The 27,526-nt window shown below is 38.1% G+C and overlaps 1 protein-coding gene and 1 long non-coding RNA gene across 3 annotated transcripts; one reads left to right on the forward strand and one right to left on the reverse strand.

Annotated features, from left to right (window-relative positions):
* The first annotated feature begins 1,043 nt into the window (after positions 1–1,043).
* Positions 1,044–25,530, forward strand: LOC141368747 (uncharacterized). 2 transcript variants are annotated; one of them, XR_012371968.1, is made up of 6 exons: positions 1,044–1,283; positions 4,271–4,421; positions 4,562–5,017; positions 5,090–5,220; positions 13,702–14,501; positions 25,309–25,530. It is a non-coding gene; the product is annotated as an uncharacterized lncRNA (long non-coding RNA). The 2 variants fall into 2 exon arrangements; XR_012371967.1 differs by lacking the exon at positions 4,271–4,421.
* Positions 12,820–14,467, reverse strand: LOC129415601 (uncharacterized). Its single transcript, XM_055169639.2, has 3 exons — positions 14,386–14,467; positions 13,700–14,117; positions 12,820–13,585 (listed from the first exon to the last, which is right to left on the reverse strand). The coding sequence occupies exons 1-2, from the start codon at positions 14,455–14,457 to the stop codon at positions 13,707–13,709; spliced, it is 483 nt and encodes a 160-aa protein (XP_055025614.2). The 5' UTR covers positions 14,458–14,467; the 3' UTR covers positions 12,820–13,585; positions 13,700–13,706.
* Positions 25,531–27,526: the final 1,996 nt, after the last annotated feature.

Genomic DNA, 27,526 nt, shown 5'->3' on the forward strand with positions numbered 1-27,526 from the left:
ATCTGCTCAGATGTGCTTTATTGACATGAATGTTTCAGGAACCTTTGATCCTGTAATGAACAGTATGCAATACTAACATGAACATTACTTGGTATGAAGATTGATATAATTTTGTATCGTATATAATGTGTGTGCTCTGTGGTGACTAAGATCTTTAAAGTTTGAAATCAAAAATTAAAGAGTTGTTGAACATGTTCAACTAAATGTTCCTAGTTTCATTCATTTCTTTATCTTTCTCTCACTTAGGAGTCAGTGAAGACGTTGTCCATGAAGTTCTTATGTTGTTCACGTCATGAACAAATTTGGGTAACACTTTACAATAAGGTTAATTAGTTAACATTAGTTAACTACATTAGTTGCATGGACTAATAATAAACTGCACTTATACAGCATTTATTAATATTTGTTAATGTTAATTTCAACAATTAGTAATACTTGATAGTTAGTTAATGAATTGTGAACTAACATGAAAAAACAATTAAAAGCTTGATTTAGCTTAATAAAGATTAAGGTTAATAAATACTGTAACAAATGTTTTGCTTATGGTTGGTTCATTAGTTAATACATTAACTAATGTTGGCTAATGGACCTTATGGTAAAGTGTTACACTATTTTTTTGTGTGTGTTCAAATTTAACTGTTGCAATATATAATTTTATAAATATACAAATTTTAAATCTACCCCCAGAGTCATCCTTGTGTATTCCCTTTGTACTTGAATATGTGATTGACTAAAAAGGCTAAAGTACACGATTTCTTGTTTATTTTACTCGATGAGTTATTAAATAATGCAACGTAGAGCCAATAATTACTTAACATTCCTAAAAATCAGATTTAATTTCAATAAAGAAATCAGTATTTGGGTGTAATAAACCTTTAAAAACATCTAAAACTTTAAAAGTAGTTTAAATTGGGTGAAAATACTGCATTGGTGGCACTTTTTTCGAGTAGCATCTGCCTGCACCACCAGAGGCTACAGTTTCGCTAGATGGCGCTGGTAAAAAAAAACGAGGGTCCTGAAACTGCAGCCTCCGCTTGTGCAGACAGATAATGTTGGCAGAGACTCAGCTGCTCATATCGCCGTGTTTGGAATAAAAATGGATGAAATATTAACCCCCGGCAGAAATTTTAAGTAAACATATAAAATTAAACTAATATTTCTCCAAATATGCATGCTTTGAATTAAAAGCCCCGATGGATGTTGTTTTATCGAGTGCTTTTATGATGATCACGGAGGAGTATTTTTATCAATGAGTGCGGCTGAGGTCATATTTCAAATTAAAGGTATGTACCGTTTTCTACTTTCATATCTCCTGACAAAAATGAAGAAATGACTGTCACTGTAGGATTTTCAAAATAAAATAAAGGTCAAAAACTAAATCTTAACACTTTTTAATTATGTATAGTTGTTTTATGTAAGTACATTTAAACTAACAGTAATTTAAATTATGTAAATAAAGAGCTCTTCAGTGCGCTGGCATCCTCGTGCATGCTAACAGTGCTGAGAGGTCTACAGACACTCGATTTTTATACTCTCTTTTTTTAGATAATTCCTGCCTTTAACATCTATTTGACTACATTTCAAGTGTAAATCGTATTCTAAAATGGAACAACAAGTGCACTAAACTACACTACTGAAAATTAAGATTCATGAGCAATTAAGCACACTTACAGACAGTACAATTGCATTGTATCGCTATTCTAATGGAAAAAACCTAAAAATATATTTTTTTGGACGTTTTGGACTTCAAGTTGAACTTAATTACATATTTTTGGAAGTTATACTCTTTAAATAAAGCACAACAAGTAGAAGCATACTGTCAAGATTTACGGGAGAGGACCACTGATCTATATAAATGACTGGATTGCGCATAGAACGCTTGACGTAACTGCGTGAGGTGAAGCCAGCGCAGAGTTCGAGCCGCCATCTTGGTATACCCAACCGGCAGAGAGCGTCATTGACTTTCATTCAAAATCATGATCAAAATTTACCCCCTTTACAGCGTATCAGTTACACAAGGAAAATTTTTAGGATATGTGTATGTGTAGATGAATGTATAGTAACTGTTTAAAACGCAAAATGTACAACTTTCAGTAAATAACTATTTACATGCTTTGGACGTTTGTGTTGTAATAATGTACAGGGTAACTTCACATATAAAAACGAAGACGAGTAAAGTGATGTTTTATCATTAAAATCTGACAACGTCCATTGACTTTTTTTTTATTTTTTTTTATTGCATATGAACATGTATATATACATACATATATAACAACAAGAGAGTTATAACAATGCATTGTACATAAATGTTGTCAATGTACATATGTAAATGATTAATGTAATCCAAAATAAAACAAAAACAAAGTTAGCCAGAGAAAACAAACAACCCCCCCCCCCCATAAGTGGTGCATATTACTTGTCTACATCAAATTTGCAGATAATATTAGAAGCCCTTAAAGCTTTTTTATTTTTACATTTGTTTACAACATTGCAATATTGCTTAAATTCGTTGATAAAATGGAAAAAATTGGGTTTACCACCAGACCATTTCATTTTGTGTACATGAAACTTCCCCATTAAGATTAGTAATTGAATAACATATGCTTTGTCCTTTTCTATTTCACAGTCATTAAAATAAATCATTATATCCGGCCCATCCAATTTAACAGCTGTATTAAGTTTTCTTGTAATAAAATTTTCAATATCAACCCAAAATATCTTGGTATAAATACAATGATAAAATAAATGAAAAATTGTTTCTTTTTCATTATTACAGAATTCACATGAATAGTCAATATTTAGTTTGAACCTCTCTAATACATGTTTTACTGGGTAAATTCTAACAACGTCCATTGACGTTTGGGTATAGGGAATGTTAATGTACGTCACCGCAGTGTTGCATTATGGGACGTGGGCGCCATGTTTAGAGGCACCGACGACCGCTATGCCATTTAATTCTGGGCATGTTAAGCTAAAACTAGGTAAATTTGAAGAAAAACGGAAGATATCGAGAAGTTGAAAGAACAAGAGAAGGGACCCTATCGGGAGAAACTAAAAGCTACTGCCAAAAAACTTTATTTGGACAAATAAACAACATAGATCCATATGATTTAGCAGCCCAAGACTGGATTACGGACCTCCGCTTACATATCTGGTCAATTACCTTGTTTTGCAGGACTTTATTTACACTTTGCAGGAGTTTAAGAGCTATAAATCCCTTCAAGCTTATAGTAAAGTGACACTTCTTCTTTTGGAGTCTTATGGTTGGCAGACCAGCTATTTACTGACAATGTGTTAATACCTACGTATCTTAATGATTCTATAAAAGATCTTTCTCCGTTGTATTCTGCGCGATGAATTAACACATGTTCAAAAGATGGCACTTCTGTTTTGGCCAAGTTATTAAAACAAACAAAATGCTAAATATTTAGCTAACGTTGTTATTTAAAGAGTCACAAGCAGTGGGTTTGAGCAGTTGCATTTAATAAAAAATATTTGTTACAATCGTCAAAATTCTCTAAATATTTATTTTTATAACTCCTGCGGTTAGGGTGATCAGAAATGAATGAATGAATGAATGAATGAATCAATAACTTACATTTACAAGTTAGTTTGACAGTGTTAGCATTAAAACAAGACAATTTAAGTGGTTCTGCTTTTATTAATCACAAATTACTGAGTGACTTAAAATGCAGTGAACACACTCTCGCTGATGCAGGGATTTTTTTTGAAAAGTAAACGTTTTTCTCCTGATTACAGCATGCAAACCACGCGATCCGGCGTCTTTTCGTCAGCTCCTGCACCGGCTTCCTTTGTTTTTTCCACGAATAAAAGCTGAAAAAACGTATTCCGTTGTTCAGTTTCCTCCCTGAACGATCGCGTGACTTGCTTGATCGAGCAGTACTGACCAAACATATCGAAGTTCATTAAAATCTCGATAGAAAATACAAAAACAACCTCCAATACATTAACTCAAATACAGCGGGATAGGACGCGTGCCTGCAAAGATGGCGGATTACACATAATCCAACATAGCGTGACGTCAACTCCACATTCCCTATACCAACATGGCGGCGCGGTGGCTTCACAAGTGTGACGTCATTCCCAATCCAGTCATTTATATAGATCAGTGGAGAGAACCCAAGCGCGGACGATGAAGGGTTAAATGAAAACATTAATACAAACACAAGACAAAACAATAGCTCACGTGGGGGCAAAACACATCAACAGGATACATAGACTTAGACTTAACACTAAACTTCACAAACAGCTGGGCAAATAAACTGCAGGAGAACAATAAGCAGGAGAACGAGGGGGCGAGGACAAGAGACAAGACACCGGAGGCACATGACCCAATAATCAAGGCCATGAACCTCCACATAGAGCATGGGACTGCCAGAACCCAGCCATCATGACTAGATGTAAATACAAAACAAGATTCCTAGGCAGGATCCTGACACATACTTGTTTTTTACTTCATGTACTTCAATCATATTTCTAATACACTAAAGTATACTACTTTTCTTACCTGCACATTAATAACTGTATTCTTTTTTATAAGACAAGTAGGTACTCTACTCACAAAGGCAGGAGGGTTGACCGTAGCAGTCTCACTGCTGATAAGTGTGATGCGGGGCTCAACAGCAGGATGTTCCGTGTCACAGTGGTACGCCTCGTCTGCTTCGGTGTCTGAAATAACCTCCTCCTCAGGCCCAGGACCGTCGCTTATAATGCCCTCAAGAGAGAAGGACTCCCCTGTGCTCTGGCTGAAAAGATATTCGAGCCCAAGCAGCTCGTCTGACTGGATGTTGGCCGAGGCCCTGAAGTTTTCTTCAACTCTCTCACCAAAAAGCAGCTGGCATCGTTATTTGAGGCGATCAATGAGTGGCGCCGAGTAGACTCTGTTGTGCCGGCCTCTGCCCCCAAACACGGCGTCCGAGCTGCGGTCGGAGTTCCACCTGGCGTAGACCTGGTAAGGCCGTGCCGCACAGCGGGGACCTGAACATCCCAATCACAGGTATTATCAGAATGACACAAAAGGAACATGTGTTGTAATTTTTGCATATAAACATGTATTTTTCCCCCTTAGATTACTGGAATCATTTGGGGCAGCGACTTGTGGAACCCCTCCAGGCTGTTGCTCCCACGCAGGCCCTTTTAATAGGGCAGGTCCACATTGTTGATGGTCGTTGTGTGGGTACCGGTACATGGCCATGCCTGGTGGGTACTGCATGCATTACAGCATTTGTTACTGTTCCAATACATTTTGTATGTCATCATGTGTGGGCTGTGTGATGAAGAGAGATTGATTAATTTAGTAATTTTAAAATGATTTAATTTATTTCGGTGTGTTTTAGCCAATCAGATTTGTTTTGACAACGTGAATGCGATTCAGCCCACACTCTAAAAACAAATGGTGCTATGTAGCACCAAGATTGGTTCTTTGCTCGTGGTCATGGAATAACCGTTTTGGTGCCATATAGCACCGGTGAAGCACCAGTGAAGCACCTGTGTAGAACCAAATAGGGGCCATATAGCACCACATATGGTTCTAAATACTAGCACTATATGGTTCTACACAGGTGCTTCACTGGTGCTTCACGGGTGCTATATGGCACTAAAAACGGTTCTTCTATGATTACGAGCAAAGAACCACTTTTGGTGCTATAGCACCGTTTGTTTGTAGAGTGCATAAGCTGCGTATACGTATAAGCATAACACACAAGCACACACACTCACAGCCACATAGAACAAATTACTAGGCTATCTGTAGCCTATCTATCAGCTTCGCAATGTCTCAGAAGAGAATTTTGGATTTTTTAAAATTTATAAATATTAAAAACTTAAGCAAAGGGAAACAAAGAAGGCGTAGGCTACTACTGGCACGAGTGAGAATGTATAACTGGTTCCATACCTCCAACTTTCCTCCAAACTAGCTTAAAGTTAATTCTCCTGTTTTTCTTTTTTTCTTTACATCTTCAAACTCCATGTTGCACTTAAAGGTGACATAGAATGATTGAACGGGATATTTATCCTTGTTCTGTGATGTGACATATAGACAAAATTATTTTTATTTGGGTCTGTAATGCCTTAGAAGCTTCCTAAAAACCTCTCTCAGATAGCTCTATTAGGGTGGGGGATTTTAAACAAGTGGTTTTGCACCTATTTGGCTCCCCCTACTGGCTTAACTTGCAATCTCATTACTGATTGGCTGACTTTGCTGCCACTCAAAAAATGTAGCCAATTATTTTAAAGTGGATGGGCAGTTAGATGCCTGTGATCAGTTTTTCAGATTGGGCTGTTTTCTGGCTGACATTTCTGAAAGAGGAATTTTTATGAGACTGAGATGTTTAGCATGTTTAGCACTTTTTGTATGTTTGTGAATGTGGGTAGACTACCATTATTCAACAAAGACAAGGTAAAATGGTTTTTCATTCTCTGTCCCCTTTAAGCTTCATCATGCAGAACAGCAGACCTGGTGCGTGATGCGTGCCAGAGGAGACTCCGCACATGACTCGCGTTGCATTTTGTAACTTTTACAAATCATTTCGTAGTTTGTGTAACTTTTGGACACATTTGTTACTTTGGCCTATATACATATAATATTTCTGATAATATGGCACAGTTTTCTCCCCACCTAATGAGGCTAATAAAGTAATGATTAAAAAATATGCTTAATCAACGGTCCGGCCCAGCCAGAGGATATTAGCAGAAAATAACGACCCTGGCAGAGAATCTAAACTCTATGTAGGAATAGGCTATATAGTTTGTATGTATGCACCGTCAGCTGAGCTGTATATTATGGATGGGAGTTGCGAGTGAGTTTTTAAAGGCATTCTATGCAGTTTGACGTTTTTGTCAAACAGCGACCCCTAGAGTCGCTGGGGAAAACTTGCAACTGTCGTAATTTCGCACCCCCACTCTATACGTACCTGTAGTGTTGGGCGTGAATATGCAGAGATGGACTCCGAAGATAATGACCAGGTAATGTTTCACAATTTTATACAAATATTAGGCTACTGCATGTCTACTAAACTACAGATGATGGTAATAGGATAATAAGAAGTTTATGCCAAGTGTAGAGTAGGCATATAATAATAAAGTAGCCTACCGCGTTTGCTGGCTTATTACGTTTTTACAAGATTGCAGCTTAATCACAAGTAAACAGTCTATAGTCTAACGTTATGTCTACTGTATAATTAGGGCCCGAGCACACCAGGGTGCGAGGACCCTATTGTTTTTGCTCGGTTTATTATTATTATTATTATTATTATTATTATTATTATTATTATTATTAGGGCCCGAGCACACCAGGGTGTGAGGACCCTATTGTTTTTGCTCCGTTTATTATTATTATTATTTTTCTTCTTCTTCTTCTTCTTCTTCTTCTTCTTCTTCTCCGAAATGGATCGCATTTTTGAGGGCCTAAACATACCCGAAAACTCATGAAAATTTGCACACACGTCAGAAGTGGCGAAAATTTACATGTATTATAGGCGTCAGAAGTGGGCGTGTAAAAATGGCTCGATAGCGCCACCTGCAAAATTTCAAGAGAACAGCCCCCCCACTACGAAAAACGTACAGATACTAAATTTGGTAGGGTCATCTATGACCCCAAGACCTTCAAAAAAGTCTCTTAGAGCTAAGCTCTAAACCCCACAGGAAGTCGGCCATTTTTATTTTTCACTGTGATTTCTGTGCAAATTTGGTCATTTCCAGCCTTCGTACTTTAACGAACTCCTCCTAGAGATTTTATCAGATCGTCATCATATTTGGTCAATCTCATCTAAAGGCCTTTGCGATGTTAAATTGCGGAGCTTTTGACTTTTTGTTGGAGGGTGTGTCCGTGGCGGCCTGACAAAGTTCAGCGTTTTCGCCATGAAACAGGAAGTTGTTATAACTAAGGCATACAATGTTCAATCTGCCACACACTTCACACGTTTGATGCGAGTCTTGGCCTGAACACATTTCAATGCCAATATTCAGCTTCAGTCATAGCGCCACCTAGAGGTAGCAGGAAATGCCATGTTTTACGCTGTGATTTACTGCTCTTAGAGATTTAATAAAATCATCATCATATTTGGTCAGACTGATCTTAAGCCCTTTGCGATGATAAATTGCGAAGATCTTGACTTTTCGTTGAAGGGCGTGTCTGTGGCAGCCTGGCAAAGTGTGATGTTTCACCATGAAACAGGAAGCTGTTGTAATTCAGGCATACATTGTTTGATCTGCTCCAGACTTCACACGTTTGATAAGGGTCCCGGCCTGAACACGTCAATATAACAATAATCAGGTACCGTCATACCGCCGCCTGCTGCACAGTGGCACATCAATTTTTCTTTGAATATCCACCTATATTTACCCACTTTAATTCATAACCCCCTGGTTCACTGCTTTACTAATGCCATAAGGTGGCTGTGCACATGCGTGCGAGGGCCCTTCCATCGCTGCTTGCAGCTTTAATTAGGGCCCGAGCACACCGGGGTGTGAGGACCCTATTGTTTTTGCTCTGTTTATTATTATTTTTCTTCTTCTTCTTCTTCTTCTTCTTCTCCGAAATGGATCGCATTTTTGAGGGCCTAAACATACCCGAAAACTCATGAAAATTTGCACACTCGTCAGAAGTGGTGAAAATTTACATGTAGTATAGGTGTCAGAAGTGGGCGTGTAAAAATGGCTTGATAGCGCCACCTGTAAAATTTCAAAAGAACAGCCCCCCCACTACGAAAAACGTACAGATACGAAATTTGGTAGGGTCATCTAGGACCCCAAGACCTTCAAAAAAGTCTCTTGGAGCTAAGCTCTAAGCCCCACAGGAAGTCGGCCATTTTGATTTTTCTCTGTCATTTTTTGACATTTCCAAGCGTCGTACTTTAACGAACTCCTCATAGAGATTTTATCAGATCGTCATCATATTTGGTCAGTCTCATCTAAAGGCCTTTGCGATGTTAAATTGCGGAGCTTTTGACTTTTCATTGGAGGGTGTGTCTGTGGCGGCCTGACAAAGTTTGGCGTTTTCGCCATGAAACCGGAAGTTGTTATAACTAAGGCATACAATGTGCAATCTGCCACACACTTCACACATTTGATAAGAGTCTTGGCCTAAACACATTTCAATGCCATTATTCAGCTTCAGTCATAGCGCCACCAAGAGGTAGGAGACAATACCATGTTTTACGCTGGGATTTACTGCTCTTAGAGATTTAATAAAATCATCATCATATTTGGTCAGACTGATCTTAAGCCCTTTGCGATGATAAATTGCGAAGATCTTGACTTTTCGTTGAAGGGCGTGTCCGTGGCAGCCTGGCAAAGTGTGATGTTTCACCATGAAACAGGAAGCTGTTGTAATTCAGGCATACATTGTTTGATCTGCTCCAGACTTCACACGTTTGATAAGGGTCCCGGCCTGAACACGTCAATATAACAATAATCAGGTACCATCATAGCGCCACCTACTGCACACAGGCGTTGTGGCACATCAAATTCCCTTTGAATATCCACCTATATTTACCCACTTTAATTCTTATCCCCCTGGTTCACTGCTTTACTAATGCCATAGGGTAGCAGTGCACATGCGTGCGAGGGCCCTTCTATCGCTGCTTGCAGCTTTAATTATTATTTATTCTTCTTCTTCTCCAAAGTGAATCGCATTTTTGAGGGGCGAAACATGCTCGAAAACTCATGAAATTTTGCACACATGTCAGAAGTGGTGAAAATTTACATGTGGTATAGGCGCTAAAAGTGGGCGTGTAGAAATGGCTCGATAGCGCCACCTGCAAAATTTCAAGAGAACAGCCCCCCCGCTACGAAAAACGTACAGATACGAAATTTGGTAGGGTCATCTATCACCCCCAGACCTACAAAAAAGTCTCTTGGAGCGAAGCTCTAAACCCAACAGGAAGTCCGCCATTTTGAATTTTTGCCTTGATTTTTGTGCAAATTTGGTCATTTCCAGGCTTCATACTTTAACGAACTCCTCCTACAGATTTAATCCGATCATCGTCATATTTGGTCAATCTCATCTAAAGGCCTTTGCGATGTTAAATTGCGGAGATCTTGACTTTTCGTCAGAGGGTGTGTCCGTGGCGGCCTGACAAATTTCTGCATTTTCGCCATGAAACAGGAAGTGGCTCTAACTCAGGCATACAATGTCCAATCTGCCCCACGCTTCATACGTTTGATAAGTGTCTTGGCCTGAACACATTTCAATGCCAATATTCAACTTCACTCATAGCGCCACCTAGAGGTAGGAGGAAATACCATGTTTTACGCTCTGATTTACTGCTCTTAGAGATTTAATCAAATCATCATCATATTTGGTCAGACTGATGTTAAGCCCTTTGCCGTGATAAATTGCGAAGATCATGACTTTTCGTTGAAGGGCGTGTCCGTGGCAGCCTGGCAAAGTGTGATATTTCGCCATGAAACAGGAAGCTGTTGTAATTCAGACATACATAGTCCGATCTGCCCCCAACTTCACACGTTTCATAAGGGTCGCGGCCTGAACACATCAACATGGTATAATTCAGTATCAGTCACAGCGCCACCTAGAGGCAGCAGGAAATACCACCTTTTATGCTGTGACTTACTGCTCTTAGAGATTTAACCATATCAACATCATATTTCATCAGTCTAATCTCAAGACCTTGTATGATGATAAATAGCAACGACCTTGACTTTTCGTTAAAGGGCGTGTCCGTTGCGGCCTCGCAAAGTATCGCTAAATGAATCCCCTTTTTGACAGCCTAAACGAGCTCAAAAAGTCATGAAACATTGCACACGTGTCAAAAGTGGCGAATATTTTCATGTGATATAGGCTTCAGAACTTGGGGTGTTAAAATGGCTCTATAGCGCCACCTACAAAAATTCAATAGAGCAGCCCCCCCGCTACGTTAATCGCACAGATACGAAATGCGGTAGGATCATGTATCACCCCAAGACCTACAAAAAAGTCTCTTGGAGCAAAGCTCTAAACCCCACAGGAAGTCAGCCATTTTTAATTTTCTCTGTAATTTGAGTGCAAATTTTGCCATTTCTGGCCTTCGTATTTTAACAAACTCCTCCTATAAATTTAATCAGATAATCATCATATTTGGTGAGTGTCATCTAAAGGGCTTTGCAATGCTAAATTGCGAAGATCTTGACGTTTCAATGGAGGGTGTGTATGTGGCGGCTTGCCAAATTTCTGTGTTTCTCAATGAAACAAGAAGTTGTTCTAACTCAGGTTTAAAATGTCCAATCTGACCCACGCTTCACAAGTTTGATAATTGTCCTGTCCTGAACACATCAACATGGCAATATTCAGTAAAAGTTATAGCGCCACCTGCTGGAAGCAGGAAATGACATGTTTTACACTGGGATTTACTGCTCATTGAAATGTATTCAGATCATCATCATATTTGGTCAGTCTGAACTTAGGGACTTCACAATGATAAATTGTGAAGATCTTGACATTTCGTTAAAGGGGCGTGTCCGTTGTGGTCTGTCAAAGTTTGATTTTTCGCCATGAGAAAGCTGTTGTTACTCAGACATGCAATGTCCGACCTGTCACAGACATCATACGTTTGACAAGGGTCCTGGCCTCAAGACATCAATGTTACAACAATCAATTACAATCATAGCGCCACCTGCTGCATAAAGGAGTAGTGGCACTTCAAAGTTCCTTTGAATATCCACCTATATTTATTCACGGAAATTTCAATACCCCTGTTTTATTGCTTTACTAAGGCCATAGAGTGGCGGTGCACATGAGTGCGAGGGCCCTTCCATCACTGCTTGCAGTTTTAATTTCATTTGTTTTTTAATTGTTATGTAAACATTACAAAATGCATTGACAAAGTTAATCGTATACGTTGCATTATTTCATAACATTGACCGTTATTCGTTGGCCATAAGAAATCGAAATTAAGTTAGACAAATGACTACGTACACATCACAACACAACACTTGAGTTTAGATGGCAAAAAAAACATGTAAGCAAACGAGTGTTTGTTAGCAAGTCTGCTAAATGCTCTTATCGTAAGCTAGCTAGACCCATGTTATTTTTACTGGTCTAATTATCAACACTGGATGAATGAACAGCTTAATAAAAAAATACACACTACAAGCAAGCTTAACCACATACAACATAGACCGCAAACAAATTTACAAATAAGAGATTTACTTACTTGTCCATCAACAAGATCGCCAGATCAGCATCCCTTTTGCATCCAGTGCTGTCTATTAGCTCACGCCAACGAGTAAAAACCTGACAGAGTGGGACTCTTGTCCGGTTCCTAACTCGGTCAGATTCTCTTTTTCGCTTTCTACTCTCTTCCGAACAGGTTTTCTTAGCTGTTTCCCTCATCGAGCATCACGTCTCAAATGCACGCGTGCAGTTGTTGTTATAGGCTTGTTTGACTTCATGCAGCGCTGCAGGAACCGACAGCCGGATGACGTCAAAGTGCCATCTCTGATCATTCTCGCGGTACTTTTACGTCATCCGACTGCTGGTTCTTGCAGCGCTGCACGAAGTCGAACAAGCCTAACGTGTGTGACGTCGTTGCCGTGAAGCAAGTCGTGATTCTCGCGAGATTTGTCAGGGGCGGTTCTCTCAAGCTTGCATTGGTGGTTTTGCTAGCGGCGTCCTCCCCGAGCTTCAACAGGAGGATGATTCGCCTTACTATGCCTTTGTTTACCATCGAAATGACTTTGAAGCTGTTATATTAAGGTAAAATAACTGCATAGTGTTTCTTTAAAAGAAAACATAGGTAGAGTGGTCTGCAGAATAAACAGCTTGTGAACAACTTTAGAATTCTATAACTATAACCCTATCCAGCCTCACCACCATCCCGTCATCCACCTAAGGCTGGAAGAGCGTCTCCACGGCCGTCAGACCCTGTGCCTTGCAGCATCACCAGTCGATGTTAAGGATCTTGGGTACAGGTCATAGACTGTAAAAAAAGATGGATGACGCCTGTTCGCTCTCTTCCATTAGTGAAAAGTGAAGCCGCCAGTGTCCCAATAATGGCGTTGACATCTTGGGTCTTGAGTCTGCGCAATAGCGATTTCGGGACCAGTCATGCGCAGTAGTGAGCAGGAAGGGAAGCCGCAAAGTCAAAACCCCGCCCTCGCTCTCATAGAATGCGCATATCACACGATATCACAGCTGTCAATCATGACGTGATACCACCGTTTTTATATCATTAAATAAATAACTAAACACAAACTTATTTTAAAAACAAATATTTGAATTTACATCAACGTGATAAAAACTACAGTAAATGACAAAAACCAGCTTCGGAAAAAGATAATTGAAGTGCAAAAGTGTAAATTTTTTAGTTGGTCTCAAGTCCCATTGAATAACACGGGGAGGCGGGCTTTATCACCTATACTGGGTCCAGTCACTGGGGGGCGATCGAGACGTTTTGGCTTCAGGATCTGACTTTAGGATGCGCCGCCTTCAAATGACACCCTTGATGTGCTTGTAAATTTGGACGGGCGTAAAGAGGCCTCTCTCGCTGTCCTCTTTCAGCCAAGGGATGTCTGCAGATGGGATGCCATTGGAGTCTTCCCACAGCCGCACACAGCCTTCCAGCTCCACCTGCAACACATCACATTTAGTTATTTATTTTCCATAATGTGGTGGGGGTTAGTAACAAAGGTTTTTTTTGAAATGCATTAACATTGCTTGTGTATGTTGTGATTTTACACTTACAGAATAGTCACTCCGCGGCAAGGTGGTGGCAGACGCAGTCTGGCTGTTGGAGGTCGATGGCAGCCCTCGGGGCGAGCATCAGGCGGAGACTCACCAGGTGCGGAGGACGGCAGGAGCATCGGCTGCTCTGGATGCACACTAGACGTTGGCTGCTCTGGACGCTCATCAGACGCAGCCTTGCTGGTGGAGGACAGCAGGGGCTTCTTGTGCTTGCTGCGCTTTGGCTTCTTGCTGGTACGCAAAGGAGACTGCTAAGGATGCTCTGCAGTTGCTGGCACGCTGGTGGAGAGTGGCAGCTGTTCGGGACTCCTGGCGGACACAGGCTGGCTGGTGGAGATGGGCAAGAGCTCCTTCTGGCTCTCAAAAGTGACGAGGGCATCCACCAAGACTGAGTCGTCCAGAGCGTCATCGAACCATGCTACAGGAAAGCTTGATTCATTTAACACACCACACTTCTTACCTACTTTATTTACATTTCCTTGCATTTGTACATACATACTCTTTACATACCATCTTGTATATTGTCTTTAAAAAAATATATATTTTCTTTTTTGAATCTATTTTTGCATATTGTGAATTTTACTAATTCTAATTTTATTATTTTTATTGTCTGTATCATGTCACACTTATTCTGTGCTGTAGAAGCTTCTGTCACCAAAACAAATTCCTTGTATGTGCAAACATACCTGGCAATAAAGCTCTGTCTGATCCTGGTTCTCTTCTTGAAGAGCTGGAAGTGGCGGCAGGAGGAGTGGCATCGGGTGGAGGCTTCTGTGAATTACAGGGAAGTTTCAGCTTTGAGGTTTGTCTTAACATAGCATGTCTTTAGTAACAATCATGGTTAAAGTAGAAATGAAACAGGAAAAAGTATTTTCCACATTTCAATTAATGTGGAAAATACTTTTTCCTGTTTAATTTCTACTTTATTACACACAACTTCACTTATGCACTTTAATGTTTTGATTTCTTTATATTTGTACATATCTGTGTACACATTATAAATGCACAAAGTCAGGTGAAAATGAACCAAATGTTATTATAGTAAAAGTATAATAACCATGTTTTTTGGTGAAATTATTGCCATTTGTGACTACAAATACCACGATTTAACTATGTCGGTGTAGCAACCCTTACAAACATTAACCATGGTTTTACTAGAGTTAAACCCAAAAAACCATGGTTACTCTAGTAAAACTATGGATACCACAAAATAACCATAGTTTTGACAACCATGTTTTTCAAAAACCATAGTTACATCACGATTGCTGTAGTAAAACCATGGTTTTGCTGATAGTAATAAATACACCTAAATAACAAGGTTACCACACTTTTACCACAATAAAACCATGGATAATTTTCGTAGGGGGAAAGCATATGGTTAATTTGCGGTTACCATGGTTTAACTATATCCACCATGTTTTTATTTTAGTTCCTATATGTAGTAAAACAATGGTTAAGTTTCATAAGTACAGTCAGTGAAATGATCTTGATACCGGACGCTTCGTTGTCACGCGTCATCGAATAAATAGTTAAATCACGTAAAGTTTAGCTTGTACTTTGACATAATATCATCGTATTTCTCTGTTTTTACATAATAGTATATAATTAATTTCTTACTTAACGTTACCTTTAAATTATCAATTCGCTTATTTCCAACCAGTTAGTACTAGCCAGGTGAATGTATATGGTTCGGCTTTCTGATTGGCCTAGAGAGTATAGTGAACGTAGACTCTGGGCCAATCAGAGAGCCGAACTGTCACGTTCAACGTAGACTTGCACAGAGAACGACTGCGAATCACGTTAAGCTGAGGTAAATCTTTGCCTGCGTCCGAAAACTCTAAATTGCTGCCTTCTGAGGCAGCTTTCCAAGGCAGCAAGGCATGTCCGAATTCAATGTTAGGTTTACTTCCTGTCTCCTGAGATACCTATGCGTGGGCGTACAATAAGAATGTGATTGGTCGAGCCTGGTCGAGTTCGAAAAAATAAAATGGCGGCCAAGGACGTGACTGGACCACCAATTTAGTGTAAATAAAGGTAGATTTTTACGTTTTACACATTTTAATTGCATTTCTAGCAAGAAATTAGTATTGTAGTTTTCAAATATGTGATTAGTTATCACAAAGGCGCTCTCTGTTTATATTTCAAACACGCTGCCTTTTAAGTGTGTTCGAAAGTCTTTCTCTGAGCTGCCTTCATGCCTTCGAAGTCATTTCCTCATGAGGCAGCGAGGCAACGAGCGTGGGCAAAAAAAGTTACGCCGGGAAACAGGACGCATGCTAGGCTAGTGACAATGCCCCAGAATTTTTGAGATACCCCTACCGGAGTAGAACTAAACCCAATAATGTTTTCCTCATCTCTAAGGTCTCCTATATATGAAATTAATTCTTGGCTCAAAATATTTTACTCCTGAGATTGTTAGATTAATAGATATTGTTATACACCCCAAAACCAAAAAAGGACTAAAATATAGCCTGTCCGTATGGGAGTTAAGGCATATAAACTAGTACAGATCAATCATACAACCTCTGAGAGCTTTGAAACTTGACATGTTTGTAGTCAGGAAGTTGCTTTACTTACCAGAAAAGACTTGTTAATATCTTGATGTATGGATAAAACAGAGACATATAAACAACACATGCCTAAAATAAGCAGACTTACACAAATTTAATATCTATATGCAGAATGTTTTCATTTAATTTGTGGTTGCTTTGCCAGGGATTATCATAGAAACATATATGATGACTTGTTGGAAAGGTGGGGTTGTGCTGAATGTGGCAATTCTAAATATGTAAATAAAGCATGACCAATCAGAGTGTTCTGTCACTCAATGTATGAGGTGTCTAAAATGAAAGAAAACTGAACAGACAAAATATTTAGGATTCATGATACATTTAATAACGATACATTTCATAAGGCACAGTATACTATACAATTCATATGAAACACAGATTAAATTGAATCATGTTAGTAGTATATATTTATTGTCCCCTTAGGGAAATTCTTTTTCACATTTCTATAAAAAACGCTTTTTCGTCACACAAAACATATCCACAGCACATATAGTAAATATATTTCTCAGAAAACACAAATATACATTTAACATAGACGAATATCATTTTAAGGTTTATGTAGGGGAGCAAACATCATTTCAGGCAGCATTTCACAGCATACAGATGATTTATCTGTGTATCTTTGTCTTATTAAAGGAACACGCCCACATTTTGGGAATTTAGCTTATTCACCGTATCCCCCAGAGTTAGATAAGTCCATACATACCTCTCTCTTCTCCGTGCGTGCTGTAACTCTGTCTGACGCAGCCCCCGCTAGCTTAGCTTAGCACAAAGACTGGAAATGCATGGCTCCAGCTAGTATACTGCTCCCAATAAGTGACAAAATAACGCGATCATTTTCCTATTTATGTGTTGTGATTTGTATAGTCAAACCGTGTACAAATAACAAGGTGATATGAGACACAGCGATCTTTTAACAGTATACATACTGAGAACTATATTCTCTGAAGACGAAGCACTGCCGCGTGGGCGGAGTGATCTGCTCGCAGCACACGAGAAGCCCCTGGTGAGGAGCAGAGAGTTCAGTCAGAATTGTGCAAATCACTCCGCCCATGCGGCAGTGCTTCGTCTTCAGAGAATATAGTTCTCAGTATGTATACTGTTAAAAGATCGCTGTGTCTCATATCACCTTGTTATTTGTACACGGTTTGACTATACAAATCACAACACATAAATAGGAAAATGATCGCGTTATTTTGTCACTTATTGGGAGCAGTATACTAGCTGGAGCCATGCATTTCCAGTCTTTGTGCTAAGCTAAGCTAGCGGGGGCTGCGTCAGACAGAGTTACAGCACGCACGGAGATGAGAGAGGTATGTATGGACTTATCTAACTCTGGGGGATACGGTGAATAAGCTAAATTCCCAAAATGTGGGCGTGTTCCTTTAAAGGGATAGTTCGGCCAAAAACGATATTAAACCCATTATTTACTCACCCCCAAGCTGTCCAAGTTGCATATGTCCATCGTTTTTCAGACAAACACATTTTCGGATATTTTAGAAAATATTTTAGATCTTTCTGTTGATTAAATGTAATGTTACGGGGTCCAGCAATAGTCCACGACCTTCAAGTCCAAAAAAAAGTGCGTCAATCCTTCACAAATTAAAGGATGATAAACAAAGGTCTTCTGAGGGTAATCCGTGCGGTGTTGTTGTAGAAATATCCATATTTAAAATGTTATTAACGTAGTTAAATACCTTCCGGTAGCGCCGCCATCTTAGACTCAGGAGTATTAGCGTAGTGTACGCACTTTTCTTAGTGACGTATGACAAATTCGGAGGGCGGGGGGACAGAGCACCAGCAGAGAAACTCTGTACGCTGCGTAAGCTCTCATCCTGAATGCGGATGACTCTAAGATGGCGGCGCTACCGGAAGGTATTTAACTACGTTAATAACATTTTAAATATGGATATTTCTACAACAACACCGCACGGATTACATTGGCAGAGGAGGTGGAGAAAGTTGTAAAAAGAGTTGACATTTCAGTGATAAATAATGGGTTTGGTTTTAGTGGTCGATAAATGAGGAGGAACAGCACAGGGGAAGGGGATTTACATTTAAATGCAAGGCATTCAAATGAAAATAGTTCAGGTAATGGTTGCATAGATAAGTCCAGATCACTACGATAAATAACTGACACTACGATAAATATCTGTAGGGAGTCCTATGATTGCATTGTCATCGGCATATTTAAGGAATATGGTGTTAGATGAAGGGCTAGTGCAATCATTTGTGTAGAGTGTATAGAGAAAGGGGCTTAGGACACAGCCCTGCGGGGCTCCTGTATTAGAAGTGAGTATAGTTGTGGTTGTTGTGCTTACCCTGACGGCCTGTTGTCTGTTGGTAAGGAAGTCACGAGGGGAGATGGATCAGGCGAGAGGAGACGTTAAGATGAAGAAGTTTCTGGATTAGCAGGTGTCTCTGAATGGTGTTAAATGCTGAAGTGAAATCTGCAAACAAAATCCTGGCAGTTGTGCTTGGAGAATCCAGGTGATGTAGGACTAAGTGTAGCAGGCATGCCACAGCATCCTCAGTGCCTCTTTTGGCCTTATAAGCAAATTGGAAGGGATCCAAAAGTGGACGGACGTGTGGCAGGATGGTTTAAAAGCAACCAATACTCCAGGCATTTCATCAGGATAGGTGTGAGGGCAATGGGACGAAAGTCATTTAATTCTTTAGGGCGTGTTTTTTTGGGTACTGGAATTATTGTGGCTGTTTTCCAGAGGGTGGGGATTTTGCATTGTTGATAGACTTCATAGAAGAGATAGTGAATGCAGAGAGTTCAGAGGCACAGGTCTTGAGCACCCTTGCTGGAATTCCATCAGGCCCTGAGGCCTTGCCTGGCTTGCATCTTCTAAGTTGCCGCCTAAAGCCGACAGTATACTAGGGACGTCCGCGTATGCGCGCCGTCCGCATGACGTCATTTTCGTCATCAAGAGGGTCCGCGGCCGACCGCGTGGACAGTGCGCATACAGTCCGCGTAGAACAGGGCATGCGCGTGAAAATATTTAGACAGGACACTCCACTATTAACAATTATACAAAGGAAATAGACAGCATTTGCACACACACTATCGTTTTTCTTCTTTAACTTTTACTTCTTCCAAGAACAGAAAGCTCTGGACCATGTTTGTTACCATAATCTTTGATTCCTTTTCTTTATTGTTTTCTAAACTGTGTTTGCAATGGTGGATCGGTAACTTTTCTTCACCTATCCTAATGTTTTAATGTACTGTAAATATCACCAAATCAGTGCTGCCCTGACGGCCTGGTGGAGTAATCATTTGAATAAGAAATCATTTTTATTGCGTGCACGCGTGAGCCGGAAGCGGAAAAAGGTATACCCCGGCCTTAACATCCTCCTTTGAGAAGGGGGCAGTGTCATTTGGGTCCAGCAGGAGGAGTGCATTCAGCTGACTGCGACACTCCTCTGAGTAGTCAACCGAGTCAAACCGGTTGAAAAAGATGTTTAGTTGATGTCCTTGTTCTGGTGAGATGGGAGTACTGGGTCTGGGTGCATTTCCTGTCAGTGTTTTGGTCATCTGAAAAGTAGGGATGCTCCGATCGATCGGCCACCGATCGGTATCGGCCGATAATGGCATTAAATGACTCAATCGGTGCTCGCTAAATCTGCCGATCTCATAAACCGATCTTTCTGTTTACTTTTGTCATCAAAAGGATCCTGAATGCGGATGCAATTAAAGACATTTTTTACGTAGCGCGAGCATTTTTACAACTTGTTGCTCATGTGCAGCGTGCAGATTTGTATGTCTCTCTTTGCCTTTACAGAGATATGCGTATGAGGACGCGCTCCGGTAAACAGCGCGAGGCGTCTTCACATCCCCATCAAACAGCGTATACAACACATATCTATCACGGACAATTGCATCCTCATGCCAAAAGTTTCTTATTTGCATGCGTTTTAAAGTTTTGAGCGTTTAAACTTTTATTTTCCTCACAGCTGCTTGTCTGCGTTCAGCCGCCGCCCACACACACAGCAGCCTGTCATCAGTGCACGTGAACAAAGCGATCTCTCTCTCACGTCTTAAAGCTGCAGTAACCTAATTCATCTCTCAATAAAATCACTCTCTGCTCTTGACTAAAGAATATTTATACTTCATACGAATGCGTGTATATTTAATTAATACAGTAAAGTCTGTGAAGTGTTTTATTTTCAGTACTTTTAGACATAAGCCTTTTTAAAGCCATATTAAATTTCTCTTTGCAGAATAAATATTTGTTGTGCTTATTTATTTGAGTCTCTATTAAAACAATAATATACCTAATTACTGCAAGTAATATAACAAAGGCAACATCCGTGGTATTATTTTATTTAGAAAGATTGTAACAGTTACAGTTACAGTTGTAGAAATTACTTAGTATAAATTACTTAATGTTGCATGTGGAATTCAACTTGATCTGCATTTTAATGAAAATTCTGAAATTTATATAATTTTCCTTTTCACTAGTCTCTTGAATTATGGAGAATGTCTTACAGATAGGGATGGGACGATAACCGGTTTCACGGTTAACCGGGATAAAATGTCCTGACGGTTAGTATTATCCTTTAAAATGTAATAATTACAACCATGTTTGATTACCATCATTTTGAAATCTCGAGGTAAATCCTGTCCAGCCAGAATCAGTTTGACGCAGGCGCGCACATGCAACATAGTTTTTTGCACAAGAAGGCATTTAAGTGATAATGTATTGTATTAATTCACTGTAAACGTATGACATATTAAAATGTGACTTCAAAAATAAAATGTTTTCAGTGCGTGTATTAGTTCTTTATTTCCATCTCATTTTAACAAAACCATGCTAATAATGATAACCGTGATAACTTTGGTCACTATAATCATATGAAATTTTCGTACCGTCCCATCCCTACTTACAGACATTGGATCCAAAGCTTATAATTATAATAGCTTATAATTCAAGCTTATAATATGTGAGAAACATTTTGACAAGGGCAAGAAAAAAGATCCCTATGTCCAAAACCCCACAGTAGAAGCCTCCCAAATAAACAGCCTGAGAAGAGAGGGCTTAGCTTCCCTTTTTTAGATTGCCATTTGTTTGATTTAAGACAGTAATTTTTTATTATTATTTTTAGACACAATATTTTTGTATTGTGTGAAGTTAAGTTATAGTTTTATTCAAAGGCTCTTTAAGGTCAAACTGCAATCCTGACTCCTGGTCTCCTTTTTGTGCACTGAAAAAAAATGATTCATTAAATTTACTCAATTTTTTAAGGTAAGTGGTTGCAATCAATTTATTTTAGCTACATTTAAACAAAAAAGTTTAGTAAAGTAAAATAAAATAAAAAACTTTTGTTTAAATGTAGCTTAATAAATTGATTGCAGCCACTTACCTTAAAAAATGGACTAAAATTGAATGCATAATTTTTTTCAGTGTGTTATGGTAAGGGGTAATCTTTCGATTTCAATTTTTGTATCCAAAGTACAAGGTGCCATATGAAATGTTTCATTATTAAATAAATCTTATATTTGCATTTCTCAACATTATTCTCACCAATAATAATGTGCTTTGGACTAAATTACAGTATGTCAGTGTTCCGTTTTCTCTCATTATAGACACACCTCATACAGTGAGTGACAGAACACTCTGATTGGTCATGCTATATTTACATATTTAGTATTACCAGATTCAGCACAACCCCACCTTTCCAACAAGTCATCATATATGTTTCTATGATAATCCATGGCAAAGCAACCACAAAGTAAATGAAAACATTCTGCATAGATATTAAATTTGTGTAAGTCTGCTTATTTACGGTATGCGTTTATGTCATGTGTCTGTTTTTACCATACATCAAGATATTAACATCCAGTCTTTTCTCGTAAGTAAAGCAACTTCTTGACTACAAACATGCCAAATCTCAAAGCTCTCAGAGGTTGTATGATTGATCTGTACTAGTTTATATGCCTTAACTCCCATACAGACAGACCTTTTTTTGGGGGGGGGGGGTGTAAAACAATATCTATTGATTTGACAATCTTAGCAGTACAGTCTTTTGAGCCAGGGATCCTTTTCATGTATGGGAGACCTTGGGGATGAGGGGGGGCCTTGTTGGGTTTGGTTCTACCTCCGGTAGGGTTATCTCAAAAACGAAAGCACTTTTTGACCATTTGTCACTAGCCTATACGCAGGGTTCACATTAAATAAATAACATTTAATATAAAACAGGAAACAAAACATGAGTAACATACTACGGCGAGTAAAACAAGAACAGACAGGGAAGTAATAGCAATGATCCGGCAAGTGCACATACAACAGGCAGGGGTATATTATGAAAGTAAAACTGTGCCGTTGGATTTTGAATTCTAATTCTTAGCACTGAATTTTTTTACATCAAATTTTTAACTTTTTATTTTGCATCTAAATCAGACTTTGAATTTTAAAAGCCATCACATTTCTAGCACTGTTTGTTTGCCTATGACATTTTAAAAAAAATTCAGTGTAAAAGAAATTTAATGTCTCAAAAGATTCAGTGTAAAAAAATTCAATGTCTCAAAAGATTCAGTGTAAAAAAAATCAATGTCTCAAAAGATTCAGTGTAAAAAAATTCAATGTCTCAAAAGATTCAGGCAAAAGGTGTATTTGCATTAACATACAAAATCTTGCATTTTTCACATCTCGCAGATCATATCATCAGTATATATCAGGACACGTTTACATTTATCAACATAAATGTGGCTTCTGTATCTGGATGTGCGATCGATCCCGTGCGGGGAGATGCGCTGGATGAATAGCTGTCAATCACAAATGGCTACAACTGGCTTTACCATATGATTTAGAGTTTTCGCGGTAACCGCAATCCCATATATATATATATATATATATATATATATATATATATATATATATATATATGAAGAGTTTGGTTCCAAAACGCGATAAACGCCATTTTTGAAAAAAATGAGTTACTGCCAAAATCAGTATTATATCAGGTCAGTAGTTAAAAGTAAATAATTAATTTTACGCAAAATCCAATACCCGCCGTGATATTCTGTCATGTTTTCTCCCTTTTTTCCCAAAATGCGACAAGCGCCATTCCTCCTTTTTTACAGAACGCAATAAATCCATTTCTGATATTACAGCGGACCATTCACGCAATGTAAACAAACATGGCGGCGCGCTGAGTACACGGAGTCCTAGTTTTCCTCATCTACTTTGTACTTCGTGATCAACAAACAAAACAAAATAATACTTTAATAGCATTGCCAAACCTGTGATGGTTTTCTGTGACGGGAAAGAAACGTAAGCCATCAACATTTAATAATTTACGCGAGAAGCACTCGGTTGCTTGTTCTCCAGACAGCATCAAGCTTCTCATGCTAAAACATTGTGTTCTTAATATAACAAAGTAAGTGTTTTGGTTAATGCCATTAATGTTTATTTTTTAATCATTGTATACCACTAGTCAACTAAATAAATATAAAATGGTAAAGATGAATGCACATTTATACATTGATTTAATAGATTTATAGCATTTTGAAATAAAAAACTGTCATGGATTTATTGCAATTTGTGGAAAAAATAATCAGTTTTTATAATAAATCTTTGAAAATAAAGTTATGGATTTGAATTGTTTATGTTTTTATAACCTTAAGATGCTTTATGAAAGTTTGTAACAGAAAATAGTGGTTTTCATCTCGTCACTTTCTTGGTATAGAAAACTAGTTTGTACTGAAATTAGTCAAAATGGATTTATTGGAACCAAACTCTTCATATATATATATATATATATATATATATATATATATATATATATATATATATATATATATATATATATATATATATATATATATATATATATATATATATATATATATATATATATATATATGTGGTCTATGCATATATTGCAATATATCAAATCATATAGAGACAAACTATTACATGAAAAAATATCATGCCTTGGTCTTGATTGCAATATATTATGTATCATAAATACATGTATGGTTTATGCATATATTTCAATATGTTGGAAAATATAAATATTAAATCCCATATATGGGAATATGTTGCCTAATATATTACATGATATTTTCCAATATACTGCAATATATTTTTGTTTCGTAAAGGATTGCTCCACAAATAGGAATTTATAGAATACATAGGATTCAAGTTGCATTTCTTCCCCTAACTTTTGCGACTTTGTCAATGTTTTATATTGTTATAGTTTTATATTGATTAAAAAAAGCAAACCAATAATTTGTTTAAATACATCTTAGGATCTTTAGATGTATTTATTTAATAAGGCAGGTAAAATGTTTTCCATTTATTTGTTTTTGTTAAACCTTTTGTTAGTTCACATAGCTTAAAGATACGATCAGATTTTCTCCAGATGTTAGATATAAATATCTAAATTGTGGATTGTCGACTGCAGATTTTTTTTTTGTTGTTAAGAGTAGGAGAGATGCATCAATCTGTAAAGCTGCTGCTCAGATACAGTAAGTTGTAAAAGTTTGTCTTGTTATGTTGATCATGTATTTACAGTTTTTTTGTTTCATGTTAGCTGTTTTTGATTATAAAAATAACAGTGGAGATGACTAAGGCACAAGTTTCATGTGGGTTCATTTTTTTATGACATGTTATATAAATGCATATTTATGAATCTGATGCATAAAATGTATAAACACCAGAAAATAAGATATGTGGGGGAAAATGTGAGTATTACCAGCAATGTTGAGCATTATATGCATAAGTTATTTGGCAAACGTAAGGCATTTGTTATTATAAAGCATTTGCGTGTGCGTGCGTGTGTGCACGTGTGTGTGTTTTCTCCTTGCGATGTAAAATAGCCCTTCAACTGAAACAGATAATCACTGGAGTTCATTCCCGACTCCCGAGCGAGCCCATTCAACATAACAAGTAATTTGTTATAATGTACAAATGTTTTTTTCTGAAATAGTTTTGTGCTGTTGTGTGCAGATAAGTTTTGAATTGATAGTTATGTAGTATGTAGTGCTCTTTCTTATTTTGTTATCATGTGTCTATTTGGATTCTCTAGGTGCACATTTTTTGTTTGGAAAAAAGCTCACAGAAGCTAAAACCAGATGTATGCAGCGTTGCCAGGCGTGCAGCACCAGCGTAAACCAGCTAAGACGACTCTTCTAAGCTTTCAGCCTGGTAAAGCTGGTTTTTCAATCTGAACAGCTAAAAGTGGACTCTAAAAACCTCTCTAAAACCAGCCTGCTACACCAGCTAAAACCAAACTGGGAGATCAGATCAACTAGGTTAGGTTGGTTTTAGCTGTTTTTCAGTAGGGAATGTTTATCCCTATACTAAAGTTATCCTCATTGTGATATGTCTTTGAATAATCTCTTATTATTATCACACAAGTCCACGTGCTCATCTCCACTCAAACCTTTGCAGAGAAATGAAACAGTGACTGCATGTTTGATCTACAGTCGCCACCTAGTGGTAATAAAAATGAATAGCATTAACAGAAAGTATGATTTCAACATGTTTTTGGTGGTATGGTACAGTGCTTTATATAGATTAATGTTATATGGTACAGTCTTCTTTAGCTTAAAGGTAAATTTAACAGTGAATGAAGATAATTTTTAAACTGTGTTTAGATGTAGTTCAGTAAAGTTCAGAGTATCAGTGAAGCAAGTTTGAGAGATTTTTACATAAAATCTATAATGTAAACAATATAATCTTGATATCTTTAATAAGGTAAATTTTTAAATAAGGTCTATCTCTATCTGTTTTATGCCACATTTAACCTCCTAAGACCTGGATGTCACATATGTGGACATCAATGTTTTTGTTGTTTGTAATACTTAATTCTGTGTAACTGGAACCTGTTATACACACACATGGACAAATACACTGCTTCATGTTCTAAGAAAAATATTTGATTATTATATTTATTGGTTCCCCAAAATAGCTGGTAAAAATCTGGAAAAAAAAGTCAAACCAAAGCTCGGGTTCAGGAGGTTAATTTAGGCTTCATGTTATCTGACCAATGATAGGAGATTGTTGAAGTTGGTTTGGGGCAGACAAAATTATTTTGGTAGTGGAAACCTTTTTAATTTCTTTTCCTCTCATCTCATACAGTATTTTTGTCCACTGCCATGACCCTTTAGTCTCTGTGGTGGTTCTTCATCAGTCAACATGTCAAATGTTCTTTAATGTGTTGGGGAATTAATATTAAGTGTTTAGTGAATTTAACCCTGCAGTAAACCCAGCAATATGTAACTCTGCTGATGCTTTAACTGCTGTAAGGGATGAGGGATTATTAGCTAATGTCTGTTTTTGCCAGTGTTTAACTATTTGATATGTGTGAAGGATTTTGAGCAATGAAAAAAACTTTCGTATGTATCATGCATTAAAATATATGACCTTTGATGCTTTTTGATGATTTAAATAAAATCTCCATACAATCTGAGCATGTCTGTGTTTTACTCTCGACTAATACTCTTTTCTTTTAACATTTCTGGTAATTAACATAGCGCCATCTAGTGGTTGTAAATGAATAACACAATAGGTCTAGATATATTAATACAAAATAGCATCTATACATACTGTAAAATACATTTTAAAAAGTAGTAATAAGCATTAAGACATATTAAAGAGATTTTATTCATATATATATCTACAATAAAAAGTCCAAATGTTGTAAATAGTTTTAATTAAACAACACAGGGGACATAAATATATATATATAACTCATCACAGTTGAACCGTAAACAGAACAAAGTCATTAAACTCCATGACAACCATACTGTAGAACTTATCGTTGTCAAAGAGACATTATGACATCACAATCGGTGCCTATAAAACGCTCAGCCAGATGAAACTGGTATCATTTGACTGATCTGAACGCTTGCCTTTGGTTGACTCCGAACGCTACTGTACAGATTATCAAGTGAATTTGCAGACTTTCAAATAGTTCGCAACTTTAAACTGCTTGACGCACTGTGTACGGAGGACAGTTTACTTAGATTTCAACCGTCTGTGAACCGAGTCTAAGCACAGTTAAGTCTGCAGTTATCTTTTCACATCATGTTTCGTCCTGTAACACCATTGTCCGACAAGGACATGGAAGGAGCAGATGTTGAAAATATGGATCTGCCGAATGCTGTGCCGAACTTTGACTATGTCCCTGATTTCGGACTTTCGTCACAAGTCGGGCGCGCTGCCGGTTTAAATCCATTTGAAGGAGGAGAGGAGGAGGAGGAGATGGAGGATGTTTATCCAACACATGAGGCGAAACGCCA

The sequence above is a fragment of the Misgurnus anguillicaudatus genome, chromosome 11 (assembly GCF_027580225.2).
Source record: "Misgurnus anguillicaudatus chromosome 11, ASM2758022v2, whole genome shotgun sequence".
Classification (NCBI taxonomy): Eukaryota; Metazoa; Chordata; class Actinopteri; order Cypriniformes; family Cobitidae; genus Misgurnus; species Misgurnus anguillicaudatus.

Excerpts from the sequence above, each read along its gene's own strand:
- LOC129415601 (XM_055169639.2), bottom strand. The coding sequence starts at position 14,457 with ATGCCACTCCTCCTGCCGCCACTTCCAGCTCTTCAAGAAGAGAACCAG. Across the intron at positions 14,118-14,385 it reads AGACAGAGCTTTATTGCCAG|CATGGTTCGATGACGCTCTG; the intron begins GTATGTTTGCAC and ends GCTTTCCTGTAG.